Source organism: Fistularia commersonii, chromosome 23 (genome assembly GCF_037954325.1).
Source record: "Fistularia commersonii isolate RoL2024-O1a breed Wild chromosome 23, RoL_Fcom_v1.0, whole genome shotgun sequence".
Taxonomy (NCBI): Eukaryota; Metazoa; Chordata; class Actinopteri; order Syngnathiformes; family Fistulariidae; genus Fistularia; species Fistularia commersonii.
In genome coordinates, this window is record NC_141306.1 from 14,468,628 (window position 1) to 14,486,930 (window position 18,303).

At 47.2% G+C, this 18,303-nt stretch overlaps 1 protein-coding gene and 1 non-coding gene across 2 annotated transcripts in view; one reads left to right on the forward strand and one right to left on the reverse strand.

Moving 5' to 3' along the window:
* The window catches only part of atp8b1 (ATPase phospholipid transporting 8B1), a 31,784-nt gene extending 15,814 nt beyond the window's left edge, over nucleotides 1-15,970 (forward strand). The window contains exons 7-30 of the mRNA XM_086170463.1: nucleotides 453-525; nucleotides 995-1,065; nucleotides 2,358-2,440; nucleotides 3,330-3,488; nucleotides 3,588-3,676; nucleotides 3,808-3,998; nucleotides 5,618-5,702; nucleotides 6,376-6,499; nucleotides 6,618-6,661; nucleotides 7,940-8,096; nucleotides 8,194-8,382; nucleotides 8,833-8,945; nucleotides 9,045-9,206; nucleotides 9,477-9,588; nucleotides 9,848-9,923; nucleotides 10,209-10,341; nucleotides 10,426-10,551; nucleotides 10,623-10,779; nucleotides 10,857-11,080; nucleotides 12,353-12,436; nucleotides 12,813-13,058; nucleotides 13,223-13,361; nucleotides 13,585-13,715; nucleotides 14,609-15,970. Coding sequence (XP_086026589.1) covers nucleotides 453-525; nucleotides 995-1,065; nucleotides 2,358-2,440; nucleotides 3,330-3,488; nucleotides 3,588-3,676; nucleotides 3,808-3,998; nucleotides 5,618-5,702; nucleotides 6,376-6,499; nucleotides 6,618-6,661; nucleotides 7,940-8,096; nucleotides 8,194-8,382; nucleotides 8,833-8,945; nucleotides 9,045-9,206; nucleotides 9,477-9,588; nucleotides 9,848-9,923; nucleotides 10,209-10,341; nucleotides 10,426-10,551; nucleotides 10,623-10,779; nucleotides 10,857-11,080; nucleotides 12,353-12,436; nucleotides 12,813-13,058; nucleotides 13,223-13,361; nucleotides 13,585-13,715; nucleotides 14,609-14,845 — 3,205 coding nt within the window. The 3' untranslated portion in view covers nucleotides 14,846-15,970. The remainder of the gene's footprint in view (nucleotides 1-452; nucleotides 526-994; nucleotides 1,066-2,357; nucleotides 2,441-3,329; nucleotides 3,489-3,587; nucleotides 3,677-3,807; nucleotides 3,999-5,617; nucleotides 5,703-6,375; nucleotides 6,500-6,617; nucleotides 6,662-7,939; nucleotides 8,097-8,193; nucleotides 8,383-8,832; nucleotides 8,946-9,044; nucleotides 9,207-9,476; nucleotides 9,589-9,847; nucleotides 9,924-10,208; nucleotides 10,342-10,425; nucleotides 10,552-10,622; nucleotides 10,780-10,856; nucleotides 11,081-12,352; nucleotides 12,437-12,812; nucleotides 13,059-13,222; nucleotides 13,362-13,584; nucleotides 13,716-14,608) is intronic.
* Nucleotides 15,971-17,667: 1,697 nt separating this feature from the next.
* trnap-cgg (transfer RNA proline (anticodon CGG)) lies at nucleotides 17,668-17,739 on the reverse strand. Its single transcript has one exon. It is a non-coding gene; the product is annotated as a tRNA-Pro (tRNA).
* Nucleotides 17,740-18,303: the final 564 nt, after the last annotated feature.

Consider the following 18,303-nt stretch of genomic DNA (forward strand, 5'->3'; position numbering starts at 1 on the left):
AAAAAAACTCCTCCAATTCTGTATGAAAGTGATTAATTTTTGTCTTCTTACTCGGTCCGGCTCCCCCGCTCATTTTGTACCCTTTCTTAAGTTCAAGCAAGGGTTAAAAATCGGAGGTAACTCGCTGAGCAGCTTGTTGCGCTGTTTGTGCACGTGACCTCGGAGGTCATCTGACTGGCTGCCCTGTATATCAATCAAGTGACGGGATGGACGATAGGCTGACGTCTATTTTCTTAATGTCATGCGATCTACCGGTATCACCTTGCGATCGACGTATTGATCACCCCTGGCTTAGACTTTCATTTAGACTGGTTTTCATCAAAATAGTGTCAGTTTGTTCGAGTTAATGGTTGAACACCTGCTGTGTATAAAAGACGCAATCGGTCCACATTTGAACATTTGACATTCCTATTTACAATAAATAAGTTGCCTCTTTTTTTCTTTTCACTCAGGTTTCAAGAATCAAAATGGAGGAACATACAGGTTGGAGATGTGATTCGGCTCAAGAAAAACGATTTTATTCCGGTATGACTGTTTAGTATTCTATTTTAGAGTTTTCTGGATGTCTGACTCAGGAACACAATTTTTCAAATCTTTTCTCGATCAACCTGAGCTGAAAACTTATGTAGTCCACTTTTTTTTTTTTAGTTTATTCTTCTGCGGAAAATTCTGGGACACGGTGGCAGAGCGGCAATGCTAGCCGCTAATGCTAGCCGCTAATGCACCATAATGCGCCGCCGCCATAAATGCTAACGAAGACACTATCCTGAGTTGGAATTATCTGATAGAATTCATATTCCCTAAAATATTCTCCAAATAGATGAACCCTAACAAGCAGATCCAGGGCCAGGGGTGTTTTTGTTTCCTCTAGATTGGTTGCAACACAATTCTATTTCAAAGTATTTCTTTTTAAATTCACCCTCCTTGGTGCTATGGTGATACAACAACACAGATCTTTGGACTCATTTTGATACCGTCTCCTTCTCCTCCTCAGGCCGATATCCTGTTGTTGTCCAGCTCCAACCCGAACAGTCTGTGCTATGTGGAAACGGCCGAGCTGGACGGGTAAGACTTTAAACCACCGCAGCTTTATTGTAAAGCCTGAGAATTAAAGTTTAAACTGTCAAATCTCTTGTAACTTACTGTGTATCATAACCCGTTTTTGGATCTGGCCTATTTCTAATCGGTTTCCCCCTGTCAGGCATCTGCCCGACATGAGAATGAAAACAAATTTGCTCTGAGATTTCGATAAGCCGGACTCGACTCTGCAGTCCATGTAACTTTATGTCTTTGTTTTAAGATAAGTGAGAAACACCCCTTTGTCAAATAAAACCACTCAAGCTGATGGTGCCGTCTGAAAGAACATGGCGCCTCTCTTATACCCCTGTTGGGTTTACATGAACGTGTTCTCTGACTTTTGGGAACATTTTGGAAATTATGAAGAACCCAAATTCCCCACAAGACACAGTCGTTCCCCTTCTTCTGATGCAAAGTCATTCATTGACGACAATTGAGGGCTCCTAAAGTGCCGCCTGTCAGCAAACATCCCTGACCCAATACAGCAGATCAATGACCAAAAAACAGGAGGGAGAGCTGGAGGTCGCAGAGATGAAGATGTTGAGGTTCTCCTTGGGAGCAACCAGGATGGAAAGGATCAGGAACAAGACCATCAGAGGGACGGCACATGTTAGATGTTTTGGAGAGAAGGTCAGAGATGGTTGGGTCATGGACAGAGGAGGGACAGTGAAGATAGTGGTAGACGGATGCTGGAATTGGAGGTCTTGAGGAAGACCAAAGAGAAGATGGATGGACGTAGTGAGAGAGGATATGGAGGTAGTTGGTGTGAGAGAGGAGGATCCAGAGAATAGGGTTAGATGGAGAAGGTGGATTCACTGTGGAGACCCTAGAGAGGAAAAGAAGCGCTTGCTCTTGCCATGGTTGCTTGACCATACATTCACTAGAGGCCAGTGTAGAGTTCACTTCCAACTCCAAGTTTCATTTAAGGCATTCACAAACATAGCAGTTGTGGAGGAGCAGCAGCAGCAGTGCTTCACAAATGGCTGGTCCATTTGTTGTGGTCTTCTTCTTTGATACCTTCGCTGGATGTACCTCCAAAGGGAAATGTACCACAGATGTTCAGCGTCAGTCCAAATAGCTTGTTACCGCTCCTCTGGTGAACAGACCGTCCTTTAGAAACCTGGTGGTGATTTCAACCTGGTGGTGTCCACATCTGGATGTGGAGAAGACCTTTCCGACCAAGAGGAAGTAGAAAGCCTCCCCAACGGCTTTTCGGAACCGTAAAAACACCAACGTTTCAGTTTTTGTTTACCTCCACCCTCTGTGTTTATCTGCTGCAGAGAGACCAACCTTAAGTTCAAGATGGGTCTCCGAGTGACTGACGAGATGCTACAGCAGGAACACGCGTTGGCCGATTTTAATGGTGAGGATTCCCGCCTTCGTCTTCATCGTGAATTAACCCTCAAGGTCGATCTTGGACTTAGACCTTGTTTTTATTCTGTGGATGACAAGTGTACACAGTTACTCTAAACAGAATGAAATATACAGTAGCAAAATATTTAACAGAAGTGCAAAAGAAAATCATTTGAGACGTATACAAGGCTGCAGGGACATACGATGCCCGTTCCAGGAACAAGATGCTAAATTTTCTGCAGATGAAAACCAAAAAAGGCTGGTCAGTTCCAACTGACTCGGGAGTTTCTGCTCTCTGGCTGCTGGACGTTAAAAAGGGTTTGAATGACTGATTTGTTGTGCAGCTGTGCTGATATTGTGTTAATTTGTGGGACCAAGGTAAGAATGAGGGGACTCACCTGAGTTGGAATCTGAACACCTCATTTTAAGGCTAATGTGTACATATTTATAAAAGCGTGAAACATGGACAGATCTCAGCAGTGTTGTTCGGAGGTGAAAGGTCACGTCGAAGAGTTCCTCCTCCTCTCTGTAAGGGTCTCTCCAGTTTGACAAAGGCCACTTCTTTGACTCCCTCTAAACCAACCGGCTTCTCGGGCCAGAAAATGACCTCCAAAGGAGTGGCCCTTGTCCTTCAGGTGTACATTGATATTTACCGGTCTGTTAGAACTGAAGAAACCTCTGGGATGAAGAGGAGGGACGTCTTCAAGGACAGAGACTAAGAGTCAACCATTGGAGAGCCTTGGCAGACACAAATGCCACCTGCCACATGAAGGTCGAATCAACATATCAGAATGATAGAGGCCAACAAGAAGAGAGATCCAAACTTAGTCACAAGAGTGTGTGTTTGTGTACATAGGATTTGGTAGTTCAATGCTCTTGATCTTCCTTTTTTTCTGAAGCTCTGATTGAGTGTGAGGAGCCCAACAACCGCTTGGACAAGTTCACCGGGAAAATGCTGTGGAATAGGCAGCCGTACCCCTTGGACATGGATAACATGCTGCTCCGAGGCTGCAAGATCCGGAATACCGAAGAGAGTCGCGGTCTGGTCATCTATGCAGGTGCTGGATGGACGTCATTACTGAGCAGAGATCACTACAGCGATCTGGTGTTTGTGTGTGACAAGAAGAAAATTCTGCTCTTTCTCAATGTCCCTGAAGGCGCCGACACCAAAATCATGAAGAACGGCGGCAAGACAAGATTCAAGAGGACCAAAATCGATGAGCTGATGAACTACATGGTTTACACCGTGAGTTTGTCAGATAAATCAATCGCCTACTTCAATGTTTTTTCATTGATCCCTGAGTTCCAGGAAGTACTGCTGCAGATCCTCCTGATGTTGCACCTGATGTTGTTTCATGGTGTATTTGTGATTCGCAGATCTTTGTTTTGCTGCTTCTGGTGTCAGCGGGTCTTGCGATCGGTCACAGCTTCTGGTACGATGAGATCGGCTCTTTGGCTTGGTATCTTTACGACGGTAAAGACCAGGATGTCTCCTACCGAGGCTTCTTGAGCTTCTGGGGTTACGTCATCGTCCTCAACACCATGGTGCCCATTTCCCTCTATGTCAGGTCAGCAGAAATGTTTTTTACATTTTTTTTACATTTACATGTTTTTACATTTTCTTGTAACTTCACCGCAGAGTTGCAGAAGCAAAACTACCTAACAAATCTTTGACATTTTCCCTCCCTTTGAAATAAAATGCCTCCAACTGCATAGAAAACACTCCGGTTCCATCTACATGTGACTCTTCTTCTTCTACCCATAGCCAATCATCTCCCCCACGATCTAACCCTCCGTTTTCTTCCCTCCATCCACAAACCTCCTTTCCGGTCTTCCTCCAGACCTCCTGCCCGGCAGCTCCACCCTCAGCGTCCTTCTATCCAGATCTTCACCATCGCTCCTTTATCCATGTCTAAGCCGACTCATTCTGGCTTTATCTCAAGACCATCTACCATGTTCTGTCCCTCTGGACTCCTGATCCTCTCCATCCTCCTCAGTCTCAAAGGAGACCAACTCCTCTTCATCTCTGCTGCCTCCAGCTCTGCCCGCGGTCTTCTCCTCATTTTGTGCCGACCAGACCACCTGGCTTCCCTCCCCTCCGTCTTCTACACCTTTCCCTTCATTGAGGCCGACGCTCTTTTCTGATACCTTTCTCCACCTGTTCCTACCTGCTCTCTTCGTAGCTCTTGACCGTTGACCCAATGTAGTTTCAATTCTCCACCTTCTTTACCTCTAATCCATGTACTGTAATTTCCGGACTATAAGGCGCACCTCAATATAAGCCGCACCGGCTAGTCCAGGGGTCGGCAACCCGTAACACCCAAAGAGACATTTGGACCCGGTTTCCTCGGAAAAGAAAACACTGGGAGCCGCAATTACTTTTTGACGTCTAAAATAAAGGTACCACTGAATATATTGCTTTTTAGTACCTTTACACTTTGTATAAACAAGTGTGTTGCTTCTGAAATTCACAAAGTATCACGGAAAGAAAATAAATTTTATTTATGTAATGAACTCATTTTGAGCTTTGGGCTTTCAGAGCGTGTAGCGGAGCCTTGACCTGAATTTTAAAAATAAATCGGGAAAAAAAATCACTGTGTCAGTAAACAATAAAAACTAAATATTTGGGAAATATCTTCATAAATATTTATTTTACCTGGTTTATGGGACTTCTGCTCCTGAACTTCTGCGCACAGCATCTGCACATCGGGACTTTACCGGCCGGCAGGTATACCGTCTTCCGCCAGTGTGACGTGATCTTGGTCCTCCTCCTGCGCACTAAAACCCTCAAAGTCGTCTTCTTCGATGTCGGAGTTGAACGGACTCAGAATTTCCCGGTCATTTCATCGGTCCGATGTGACGAGGATAAACGTTTTAGCGGCGTGAAGCTCGTTAGCCGCCCCCCGAAAAAATGTCCATACATTAGCCGCATCGTTGTTTACGTGGAAAAAGTCGCGGCTTATCGTCCGGAGATTACGGTACTCTGTCTTTCTGCGGCTAACCTTCACCCGTCTCCTTCCAGGGCATACCGCCACCTCTCTAGAATTTCACATCACAATGTCCTCTGTCGCTCAATGATTCCTCTAGGACCTCATCTGTCAGACTGTCCATCACGGAAGCCAGTATAAGGGGGTCAGAGTTGATCCCTGTTGTTTGGCTTGATCGGTGTGTTCTGTTCCCTGTCCAGTGTGGAGGTGATCCGTCTGGGCCAAAGTAAATTCATCAACTGGGACCTGCAGATGTATTTCCCGGAGAAGGACACCCCGGCCAAGGTACATTAACGCTGCCTCGTCGCTGCTGTTATTGAAGCACTTATTTGGACTGTATTAAAGCTCCTGCACTTTGAAATATCATGGATTCCATAGGGTGTAACTCTGGAGATAGCGGACATTTAAAAAAACTCATTATGCCTCATTTATCCACCTGATTATCTGGTTTTGTCCGTTGCCCCTGAAAGCTAATGATTTCGAAGTGTGCTCTACAATCACAGTCTCCATCATTGACGCTCAAGACACGCATTGATTACGAACGATAACATTGTGACGTGGATGAAAGGGTGGAGATTTCAGCCTCTGGTTTTTTGGCCGTTGGACCGCAAGTCGTCTTGTAAGGGTTTTTGAGGTCCCTCCAAAAAGTATGTAAAGAAATCGGCACAGCCAGAAGGTCCCTGGTCGGGACCTGCCTGTGTGGAGTCCCCACGTTCTCCACGTTTCTGGGTGGGGTTCCTCCGGGTTCTCCAGGCTGTGCCCTCTTGTAGCGCCGGTTTAAAATCCTTGACTCTGTCGCGTTCCAGATGCAAACGCTAGGAAGACTTGAGTTGTCGGCATTTGGGCAAATTGCTCTTGTGAAATCTCACCGGTTTAGCAAAGCTAAACTGCCGTATTTGAGGGAGGTCGGGCCTGCTGTCGTTTCCCTGATCATCCCCTGCTTTGACTTCTATCGCAGGCTCGAACCACCACCCTCAACGAGCAGCTGGGGCAGATTGAGTACATCTTCTCGGACAAGACGGGAACCCTGACACAGAACATCATGCAGTTCAAGAAGTGCAACATTGCCGGACGCAGTTTTGGTAAATGGAAAATAAAAAAACAACATATAGCTATTTGTATGTGGTTTAAATATAAGGTGTGAAATTTCATGACGATCCCAGAACATTGCGTTTTCTCATCCTGCCCTCTTCATCACAGGAAACCCCACTACAGCTGAGGGAGTGTCTCTGGACAGAGGAAAGGTAAAAGCACTAAACATCTCACGTAAACAACAAACATTTTCATGCATTTTCAACTTTATGCTCTTCTTCTTCTTTCAGCTTTTCCCTTCAGGTGTCGCCACAGCGGGTCAACTTTCTCCATCTAACCCTATTCTCTGGATCCTCCTCTCTCACACCAACTACCTTCATATCTTCTCTCACCACGTCCATAAATCTTCTCTTTGGTCTTCCTCCAGACCTCTTGCCTAGCAGATTCACCTTCAGCAACCTTCTACCCAGATCTTCACCATGGTTTGGACATGAACACTCCTTTGTTCATGTCCAAAACATCTCAATCATCACTTTGTCTTGGTCATACATGTCCTGCACCCCTGTGACAGATTCTTCTTCTCCTTTGGGCTTTTCCCTTCAGGGGTCACCACAGCAAATCAACTTTCTCCATCTAACCCTATTCTCTGGATCCTCCTCTCTCACACCAACTACCTTCATATCTTCTCTCACGACGTCCATAAATCTTCTCTTTGGTCTTCCTCCAGACCTCTTGCCTGGCAGCTCCAATTCCAGCATCCGTCTACCAATATATTCTCTATCCCTCCTCTGTCCATGACCCAACCATCTCCGTCTGGCTTCTCTGACCTTCTCTCCAGAACATCTAACATGTGCCGTCCCTCTGATAGACTCATTCCTGATCCTCTCCATCCTGGTCACTCCCAAAGAGAACCTCAACATCTTCATCTCTGCAACCTCTCGTTCTGCCTGCTGTCTTTTGGTCATTGGAACAGTTTCTAGTCCAAACATCATCGCTGGTCTCACCACTGTCTTGTACACCTTTCCTTTTCTTCTGGCTGATGTTCTTCTATCTCTTGGTACCCCTGACACTTTTCTCCACCCATTCCAACCTGCTTGGACCGTCTCTTCACCTCTTCTCCACACTCTCCTACGCTCTGGACTGTTGACCCTAAGTACCTGAAATCCTCCAGCTTCTTGATCTCCACTCCCTGTAGCCTCACCGTTCCACCCGAGGTCCTTTCATTCACACAACTTTCAACTTTAAGTTCTGCTTGTAGGAATTCTAAGATAAACATCCTTTTGCACCATCCAGTTCTGAAACCATTGTTTTGAACCTCCACATCTTCGTCTCCGCTGCCTCCCCTGCAGTCTTTTACACATTATAAAAGGATCCTTCCATCTCGAAAGCTGAATATCGGTTGTTCCACCATGTTGAAGTCAAGGCTCGATTATCTCCTGCACTTGTTGGGGAAAAAACTGATTTGTGCGGTGCTTCCCTGTCTCCGGCAGCCCGTGGACTGGAGCTGGAACCAGTACGCAGACAAAAGGTTCGAGTTCATGGATCACGCTCTGGTGGCCCTGGTGCGATCCAGGAAGGATAAAGAAGTGACGGAGTTCTTCAAACTTCTCTCCCTCTGCCACACCGTGATGGTGGATAACAAAGACGGTAATCCTGCCGTCTGATTTAGACTGGATTTTATCATTTCAAAGGTTTCACAGGTGCAGAGATAAGATTGGACATCATCCGGTTTGACTCCTCGCAGGGAACCTGATCTACCAGGCTGCGTCTCCCGACGAGGGAGCCCTGGTGACCGCCGCCCGCAACTTTGGCTTTGTCTTCCTGTCCCGTAGCCAGGACACCATCACCATCTGGGAGATGGATCAGGAAACCACCTATGAAATGCTGGCGCTGCTCGACTTCAACTCCGACCGCAAGCGCATGTCCATCATCTGTAAGAGTCCCACGCGCACCTACACCTAACATCTAGCTGCCGAGAAGCATAAATACCACACGGAGACACACTAACTTTTAATAAAGATGGCTAGCATGACTGTGAATCAAAGGTAAGGAAGGAATATCTTGGTTGTCGCACGAACTTACAGCAGCAGAGGGCACTGGAGCCACAATAATCCCTCTGCTGGGATTAGGGGACAGCGGGTCCCCTTGTTCTTTTTTATTCCTCCATCTTTACATGCTGTACTTGTACACCGCCTGTCCCGAGCATCCAGGCGTCGGCAACATGTCCACACCGGAGCCAGACAAGACACGATTGCTGTAACTAGAAAGTGTTTCGAGGTCGTGCACTTTGACGATGTAGTTCCGCAAAAGCGTTTGTCTTTCCGACAATGTTTTCTCTGTGACTTTTAAAGCGAAGAACCCTTCTGCCTTTGTGCTCTTGCAGTGAAGTTCCCCAACGGGCGCATCCGTCTTTACTGCAAGGGAGCCGACACCGTCATCTATGAGCGTCTGTCTCCAAAGTCCAAGCACAAGGAGGGCACCGAGAGCGCTTTGGATGTGAGCTCGCTTTTTGACATCCAAAATATGCTGAAGGTGTGAGACAAAGCCCACATTTTCCTCTCATTTCTCTGTTTGGAAACACATCTTCTGCCGCAGGACTTTGCCAATGAGACCTTGCGCACACTGTGCCTGTGCTACAGGGACATTAGCGCAGAGGAGTTCGAAGCCTGGTCCAATAAGCACAAAGAAGCCCAGTTATCCAGCAACCGAGAAGCCGCCCTCGACCACGTGTACGAGGAAATCGAAAAGAACCTGATGGTGAGCTGCCACCACTTAATCATTAATGCGTAGATTGACAGCACGGCGACTGTGACGGTTCAACATCACCAGCACTTGAGTGGTTCTGTTTTTATGTCCGTTTTGCTGTCCGAACTTTTCCCGAACGAGCTTTACATTGCTTGGGTTGCCCAGGCAGAGCATCTACTACAGGACAGCCAAGAGTTCCTTTTCCGGCCACAGACCTACCCTTTAACATCAGTCGAGCTGCGAGCGGCAAATGTCGTAACTGATCCGGTTTCCCGTTTTTAGCTGATCGGGGCGACGGCCATCGAGGACAAGTTGCAGGATGGAGTGCCAGAGACCATTGCCAAACTGGCCAAGGCTGACATCAAGATCTGGGTGCTGACTGGAGATAAGAAAGGTACTTCATCTCAGACTTCAGGAGAGCACCTGTGGATGTGGAATAATTGAGCGTGTCCATAATGAGTTCATAAATGAGTTTTCTGTGGAGCAAATAGACCCCTGTTCAGAATTTGACTTGCGTTGTACTTTTGTTCGTTACACAAACGACCTCTAATTCGTCACCACTTGTTTCATTCAGAGCTCCTTGTATCGGATCACCTTCACCCGTTTCTGACAATGTTTCCACTCCTGTTGCCCCGATGCCTTTTTATCCTCAGAGACGGCAGAGAACATCGGATACTCCTGCTCGCTTCTGACAGAAGACATGCGTATCCACTATGGGGAACAAGTTCAGTGAGTAAACAAGTCCTGAGTCCAGCCCTATAAACCACTTTTTCCATTTTCTACATGGCACATCCTGCAGTCAGGGTTGCTGGGCCGGCGAGAGGTGGGGTTCACCTGGGATCATTCACGGGGTCACATTCGGAGATGTACAACAACCTCTTACTCTTTTGGGCCATTGAAGCTCCTGCGTGTTTTCAATATTTTCCCCTATTTTCAGGTGTCCATTGTGTTGGGTATTTTTTCCAGAAAAGAAAGTAGCTTAAAGAAGCTTTTTATGGTCGCTTTTGTGTCCAGAGAGAAGCTGAGCGTTTGTCAGGCGAGAAGGAGAAACCAGCCGATGACGTACCGAAGCAGCAGACGGAGACCGGCGGAGCCCTTTTTCCCGGAGCCCGGCAAGAACGCTCTGATCATCACCGGCGGATGGCTGGTCCGTGTCCGGGCGTAGATGCGAGGAACGTTGCCAACCTGAATCCGAAGCTCCGCGGAATCAATCTGTCTTTGCTATCCTCAGAACGAGATTCTGTATGAAAAGAAGAAGAAGCGCCGCCGCCTACGTCTGCGTCGACTCGGAAAGCGTCAGCCTCCCACCAGCCCCGACGGCCAGCCGCTCAACGACTGGGAGAAAGAGATGCGACAGGTGCGACTCGACCCGTCGACGGGTTCTGGAGGACGGTTTACCAAATGACGCCCCAACGTTTCCCCCATCAGATCGACTTCGTGGACATGGCCTGCGAGTGCGAGGCCGTCATCTGCTGCCGCGTCACACCGAAGCAGAAAGCCAACGTCGTCAGTTTGGTGAAGAAGTACAAGAAGGCGGTGACGCTGTCCATCGGCGACGGCGCCAACGACGTCAACATGATTAAAAGTAAGCGTACGAAGACGCTCCCCTCCGCTGCCGCGCGCTTTTTCCAGACGACATTTGTAAAGCGGTTTTCACCACAGCGGCAGACATCGGCGTTGGAATCAGTGGTCAGGAGGGGATGCAGGCCGTCATGTCCAGCGATTACGCCTTTGCCCAGTTCCGTTACCTGGAGCGCCTCTTGCTGGTCCACGGCCGCTGGTCATACATTCGAATGTGCAAGTTCCTCCGTTTCTTCTTCTTCAAGAATTTCGCCTTCACGCTGGTCCACTTCTGGTACTCCTTCTTCAACGGATACTCCTCTCAGGTCAGATTTGTTGGAGAATCCGTCGTATGCCATGATGCGAATCAACGACAGAAAGCAGAATTCTTGTCAAAATCCTCTTGTCTCGGCAACTGGATTCGAATTTCTTCACTTGAAGACATTTCACCCCTCGTCCGAGAGGCTTCTTGCCGCCCGAAACCCTGGCGGTTATTTGGAAACTCCCCATGAGGAGGTCATGAGAACAGAGGGAGCTTCTCGGATGAGGGGTCAAAGGTCTTCGGTTGCCAAGGCGTCAATATTTCGACAAGAATGAACCGTGACCTGGAAGCCTGAGAACCCCTGCAGACGCTAGCAGAGCTCCAAAATGAATGAACGTCATCATCAGCACTTGCATGTTGGGCAGAATTGAATGCGGCTGTCAGCAGGATGTACTTCCATTACTGAAGAAAAGACAGTAGTTCCTTGGAATTACGATTAAGGAGCAAATGTTTCAGCCAACAGTGGAGCAGCTGGAAAGCTCTGAATGGCTTCATTATCCGTTATGGATCGTATGTCCTCTTAGGATCACCTCTCTTCAGTACAGAAACCCATTTTGACCTGGTACTATTTGTGAGAGCAGTGAGACAGTGGCGAGGCATGTCCGAGGAGTTCGATATGGACGAGGGTTCAACGAGGAGTGCTGTGAGTCCTCACGATTGTCAGGGACAGCCCGACGTATGAGGTCACACGGGAACCTCCATGGACCCTGATGTTCGCAGTTGACAGTGTGATCAGCCTTGGGAAAAGGTGGAGTAACTTCTAGAGTAGTGGAGGTTCGCCCTGGAGAGGACTAGAGGTTGGCAGCAGCAAGACAGAAAATGCATGAGACTACAGGGAGTGGAGATAGAGACGCCGGAGGGTTTTAAGCACCGAGGCTCAACAGGCCTTTTTTGAGGAAAAAGACAGGAAACAGAGCTGGAGGCAGAAGAGATGAAGATGTGGAGGTTCTCTTCAGGAGTGAGGAGGAAGGAGGGGGTCAGGAATGAGTCCGTCAAAGGGACAGCACATGTGAGATGGTTACTCCATGGACAGAGGTGGGATGGTGAAGATCTGAGTAGAAGGATGCTGAGGTTAGAGCTGCCAGGCAGGAGGACTCCAGGAAGACCATAGAGGAGGTTTGAAGATAGAGGGATGTACAGGTAGTTAGTTGGTGTGAGAAGAGGAAGTCTTAAACTTTGGCTAGGCAACGTAAAAAGAAATATTTCTGCTGCGCAACGAGCACCATAACCATGTGTCTGATGTTCAACTCTTATTCAGTGGCCTCTCTGTCTCCAGGTTGCTTATGAAGATTGGTTCATCACCCTCTACAATCTGTTCTACAGCAGCTTACCTGTTCTGCTGGTGGGACTCCTGGACCAGGTAACTACAGGGTCTGTCATGGATCCAAGCTCTGGATGCCTGTCGTGACTTCTTTCGGTCCCCGTTTGGGTGTAGAAACACGATAAACCCCGAGAACTAAAAAGGTCAACTAACTTGAATCTCCTTTCCTTCGGGGTGGGAAAATCATCTGCGTCCATCTAACCCTCTCCTCAGCATCCTCTACCCAACTCCCTTCCTCTCTTGCCCTCCATCCATAACTCTCCTTCCTCTACTGTCTGGCAGTTGCACTCCTCAGTCTCCTTCTACCCACATCTTCACGCTCCTCAGTCCAGCCTCTGTGACCAACTTCAATCCAGACATTCCTTTGGTTCTCCTCTGGTCCTGATCCCATCCTTCACCCTGTTCTTCTCTGCAGGACGTAAATGACAAACTGAGCCTGAAGTTTCCCAAACTCTACCTGCCGGGCCAGCAGGGGAGATTGTTCAACTACCGGAACTTCTTCGTCAGCTTGTTCCACGGCATCTTCGTCTCGCTCATCATCTTCTTCATCCCGTACGGCGCATTCCTGCACACGATGGGGCAGGACGGGGAAGCCCCCTCAGACTACCAGTCCTTTGCTGTGGTCACTGCCTCCTCACTGGTTTTCACTGTGAACCTGCAGGTCAGGCTCTCTCGAAGAACATTTTTGCACGGTTCAAAATTTAGGATCATACCCAAGCTTGCAAACGGGGATTTCTGAAAACTACCTTAGAGGTGAGGGTTTCCCCCTTCTTTCCTGGCGATAATACTCTGCTGACATTTGTTATCTCCATCTCCTCTGGTCAGATCTCATTGGATACCTCCTACTGGACCTTTGTCAACTGTTTTGCGGTTTTGGGAAGCATAGCGCTTTACTTCGGCATCATGTTCGACCTCCACAGTGCCGGAATCCACGTCCTCTTTCCCGCCTACTTCCCCTTCACAGGTCAGCGTCCAAACTCCCGGCGTTGTCCGTTGTTGCACTTCAAGTATCGCGCTAGAACAGGACTTTGGGGAGTGCCGGGAAATGTGTGGTCGCTCACACTGTAGCCCGAGTGGAATAAAAGACGAGACCCTTTTAAAGTTATCAAACAATGCTAAGGCCTCAATTTAGCGAAGACATACGCCTCTTGTTTTTGCTCCTTTTCATGAATATTTTGTGCACTTAGGTGCGGCATCGAACGCTCTGCGCCAGCCTTACCTATGGCTAACCATCATCCTCACCGTGGGCATCAGCCTGCTTCCCGTCATCTGCATCCAGTTCCTGCATAAAGTCATCTGGCCGTCCGTGGGAGACAAGGTGAGGCCTCCAAGAGTGAAGGGGTGGTGCTGCATAATTTCTATTCCCGCTGGATTCAACTTTTCTTTTGCACTCTAAGAAGCTTTAGATTGCTCGCAATTGCTTTTTGACTCCCATTTGATTGAATAGCAAGATGAAATAAGTGACTTATGTGTTTGCAGATGACATTGCAATGGGTAGTTAGAGCAGGGAGCAGGTGGAGGAACATCTAGAGAGGTGGAGGTGTCACCTGGAAAAGAGAAGGGTGAAGGTGAGCTGCGGAAAGACAGAAGAGATGTAGCTGAATGAGAGGGTCCCAGGAAACACTGAGGCTACAAGGAGGGGAGATGAAGGTGGACTATCTCATGTACCAAGGGTCAACAGTCCGGAGCCATGGAGATTGAGGAGAAGAGGTGGACAGATGTGTGCAAGAAGGTTGGAGAGGGTGGAGAAAAGTGTCAGGTGTGACTGGAGTATCAGCCAGACAGAAAATTGGAAAAGATTGGGGTGAGGGCAGCCATGTTGTCTGGTTTGGAGACACTAAGGAGAAGACAGAGGCAGCAGAGATGAAGATGGGGAGCGACTCCATCAGAGGGACAGCACGTTGTATGTTCTGGAGATGAAGTCAGACTGGGATGGTGAAGATTCGGGTGGAAGGATGCTGAGGTTTAGCTGTCAGATGGAGTTCTAGAGGAAAACCAGACCGAGGAGAGATGTAGTAGGGTAAGAGGACAGGAAGTGGATGGCAGATGATTGGCTATGGAGACCCTGATGGGGGCTGCTGAAAGGAAAAGAAGAGTTCGGCCTACTGGAACCACTGGAACTGGAGTTGCGGTTCCAAAAAATTGGATCCACCAAGTCCGACCTGATTCGAAAGCTGTCAAAGAAAATGACAAGTTCCGCTCCTCTTCCAGGTCCAAAGAAACAGGAGGAAGTATGAGATGGAGCTGCAGGAAGAGGAGAGGAAGAAGAAGCCATCCCCGTTCCAGCGAGGTCAGCGTTCCCGTCGCTCTGCCTACGCCTTCTCCCACTCCCGAGGCTACGCGGACCTCATCGCCTCTGGCCGGAGCATACGTATGCGTCCGACGGGCCGAGCCGCCCCGCGGGACAGCATCAGGGAGGTTCCCCGAACGGAAGCTGAAAACATCTGATTCCGGCCGAGCTCGGGCCGGGACGGGTGTAGACATTCGGGGGTTGGTTTTCGTCGAACGGGAGACAAAGCTGCAACGGACAACATCAGAAATGTCTTCACGCCTTTCCGGGTCAACGAGGGGACGTTTCCTTCGGATGTTTCGGCGAAGTGATGCGACGGAAGCGGCGCCTCCTCTAAAAAAGACTGTTCACTTGCAAACCAAATATGACTCCGCGACTCGCCAGCCGCCGTTACTGGGCCTCGAGGTCACGCGGTGACCCATTGGCCGATGTCATTTAACTCAGGTTGTTTTTAAATGAAAGCTTTACTTTTAACTTCCATCCTCCCGGTTGCAAAGGCGATCCTCGATTTGGAAATGAAACGTTACTAACTTTTAACCAGCCGCACGTCCACAAAAAAAAAAAAAAACGCTGTACGAATGTTCCGAGGTAGCAGCTCCATTAGTCACATGAAATGAAATAAAAAGATCATCTGTTTTAGTTTGTTTGACTCCAAGTAATGGTGGCATGTTACTAGTACTATAGCCTATGCAAGGTTTTAATTTAAGCAATTGTGAGCAGTGAATATTTCTCTTACATATCAAGTGATCAATATCGTTTTACTTCTTTGTTTCAGCCTAAACTTTTTTTAATTACATCCTCCATTTGTTTGTTTGTTAGCCTTTTTATTTTTCTAAGGCAACTAAGTGTAGGGGACCTGCAAGGGATCTTGTGGTCTCCCTAAAACAGTAATATTCTGCTTTTTGTTTCCGTTTGCAGAAAGTGATGGTTTTTAACAATTGTAAGTTGGATTACTCATCTCTTAAGTCATTAAAACAAGACTGTGTGTGTGTGTGTGTGTGTGTGTGTGTGTGTGTGTGTGTGTGAGGGGGAAGAGACAGATGTTGTCTACATCCTATTTAAGAAAAGGTTTTGTTTTTCCACTAGACGGGATTCTTGAGATGGAAGTGTTGCTTTTCTGTTACGGTGTTCTGCTCATGCCGGGGTTACATTTGCACAAATGTCATTTGTTTTTTGTTTTTTTAAGAGGCAGTTAACCTGGCCTGCAGCATTATGGGCTGTCATGGTGGCCTTTTATCATGTGCTCCTTAATAAAAGCCATTGGCATGTTTTAACAGTCTAAACCGTTTTCTTGAAGACTAGGGCCGTTTTTAAAATGGACCATGTGCTCAGCCGTATGCAAAGCTTTTCTGCAAGAATCTTTTTTGTTGGGAATAAAGATGTTACATATTAACACTTGCTTGTGGAGGTTCTCAGTCATCCAGGTCATGGTCACTTCTCGATGAAATCTTGTAACAACTGGACTTGAATTTCTTCACTTAAGATGTTTCACCCCTTCGTCCGAGAGGCTTCTTCACTTCTAATGCCCTGTGGGGAGTTTCCCAGTGTACTGCCGGGGTTTTGGGCAGATCTAAGCTATGGTGACTCATTCTGTAAATGGGAGAGTTCATCTGCAGAAACTAGGGTCGAAGGGGGTTGTGGGGTGTCTTTAGGTGGTGACGAGGAGCAACGTTTGTGGACTACCTGGATTAGAATGTGACAAACTTCTCAGAGAGTGAAACAAAAGGACATGGACGGATGTTCTTGTGGAAGTTACCGGGGTCTGGATCTGGTGGTGGATCTTCCCTGTTTGTTTGGAGGGTGCAGAAGGGTCAGGTGTGTGTGTGCTTATACGTCTTGCTATTGATTGATTGTTTGGTCTCCCCGGTTTAGATATCATCACTATCGTCAGTGCAGGTGACAGCATGCACCACATTCTCCATCTTATGCCAGGGTGTTTTGTCCTCGGGGTGCACCGGTCTTTGCCTCAGTGGGGTTTGAAATGTAACGGCATACGGTGTTTGTAGAACACTCTTCAGAGTTTCCCCTAAAACACCAGCAACATGCAGTGTGAGCAGGTACAACACATCAGGAAACCCTTGAGACCCTGTGGCTACCCTAACTGGGCCTTTGCCAAATCAGAAACCACCAGACGCAGGAACATAGAACAGAAGGAAGATACCAACAAACGAAAGAACATCGTCCTACCGTATGTTGCTGGTGTTTCGGCGTCCACAACAAGCCACCCTGACCTCAAAACCCTGGCAGTTCTCTTGGGATGGACGAAGCCTCTGAGGCGAGAGCCGAAACGTCTTCAAGTGAAGAAATTCAAGTCCAGTTGCTGAGACAAGAAGATTTTGACAACTTGTTCACATTCTTCGCATAAAGATTTAGTTCCTCATTGACCATAACTCAGGTGCTAGCAAATAGCTGATCATCTTTCCATTTTATTTTAAAAGTATCAAGAGTCCCTTGGAACTTTTTTTTTTTGCTTTTTAAATCCTGCCCAAAAACAAGCTGGTTAAAAGAAGCCATGTTTCCATTAACACATTTGATTGTGTTCCTGTGACGCTCCTGAGCACGGAGAACATGTTCCTTCAGGTAAACACACACAGAGTGGTAACATCTCAAGGGTTTGCCAAAACATCCCCTCTCCCAATGCGTCAACTGCTTGTCGAAATGCAAAAGTGAGGATGGGTTCATTTGCAAAGTCTCAAGTGACTTGGAGATTTTATTTCTATGCCTTCAAATGCAGTTTCATCAAAGTGAAAGATGGATATCCTTGATATATTTTTATGTGGGAGCTGAGTGACAAAGATAAGTCCCGCGTTGTGACTCAGGTCCTTCATCAACATGGTGATCCTGAGCAAAGAGGTGGGCCGTTTTGCCCTGGCTCAAATTACACTGTGAACATGCTTTTCTTCTTGTGAGCTGGTTTACAAGCAACTCAGAAACATGACATCTTTCAGACAAGACGGTCTTCAAAGAAGACACCTCGGCAGGGCTCGTCCGGGATTTGAACCCGGGACCTCTCGCACCCGAAGCGAGAATCATACCCCTAGACCAACGAGCCACAGCAATAAGTGGATTTGCTCAAGAATATGACTTTTTGTAGGTTGTTGACCTTTACGTCAATGGCTAAGTGCAGATTCACTGCAGTGTCGCCCGGTTCAAAGCAAAAAGGAATATTTAAAAGCCTGCTGCTCTATCCTTTGTGGTACTGGAGTTCCCAGTTGCACTCTGACAAGAAAACACTATCTGCCCTGAAAGAAAATATTGCATTGGATTGTTTTTTTTCCCATAAAGAAATTTGATGAATATTAGCTTTGACAAATGCATCTTATATTTGTGTGTCTATCTATCTATCTATCTATCTATCTATGATGAGATGAGATGAGATGAGATGAGATGAGAACTTTATTAATCCCGAAGGAAATAGTTGTGCCAGAGTTTCAAGTAAAAAAACATAACAGTAATAGATAATAGTAGAAAGGAGGAAGAATAAGAAATACAATGAAATATGAATTGTCTTAACTATCCATCCATCCATCCATCCATCCATCCATCTATCCATCTATCTATCGATATTGTCATCATTTGTTTGGTAAGAACAGGTCAACTTTGTAACCAATTCACA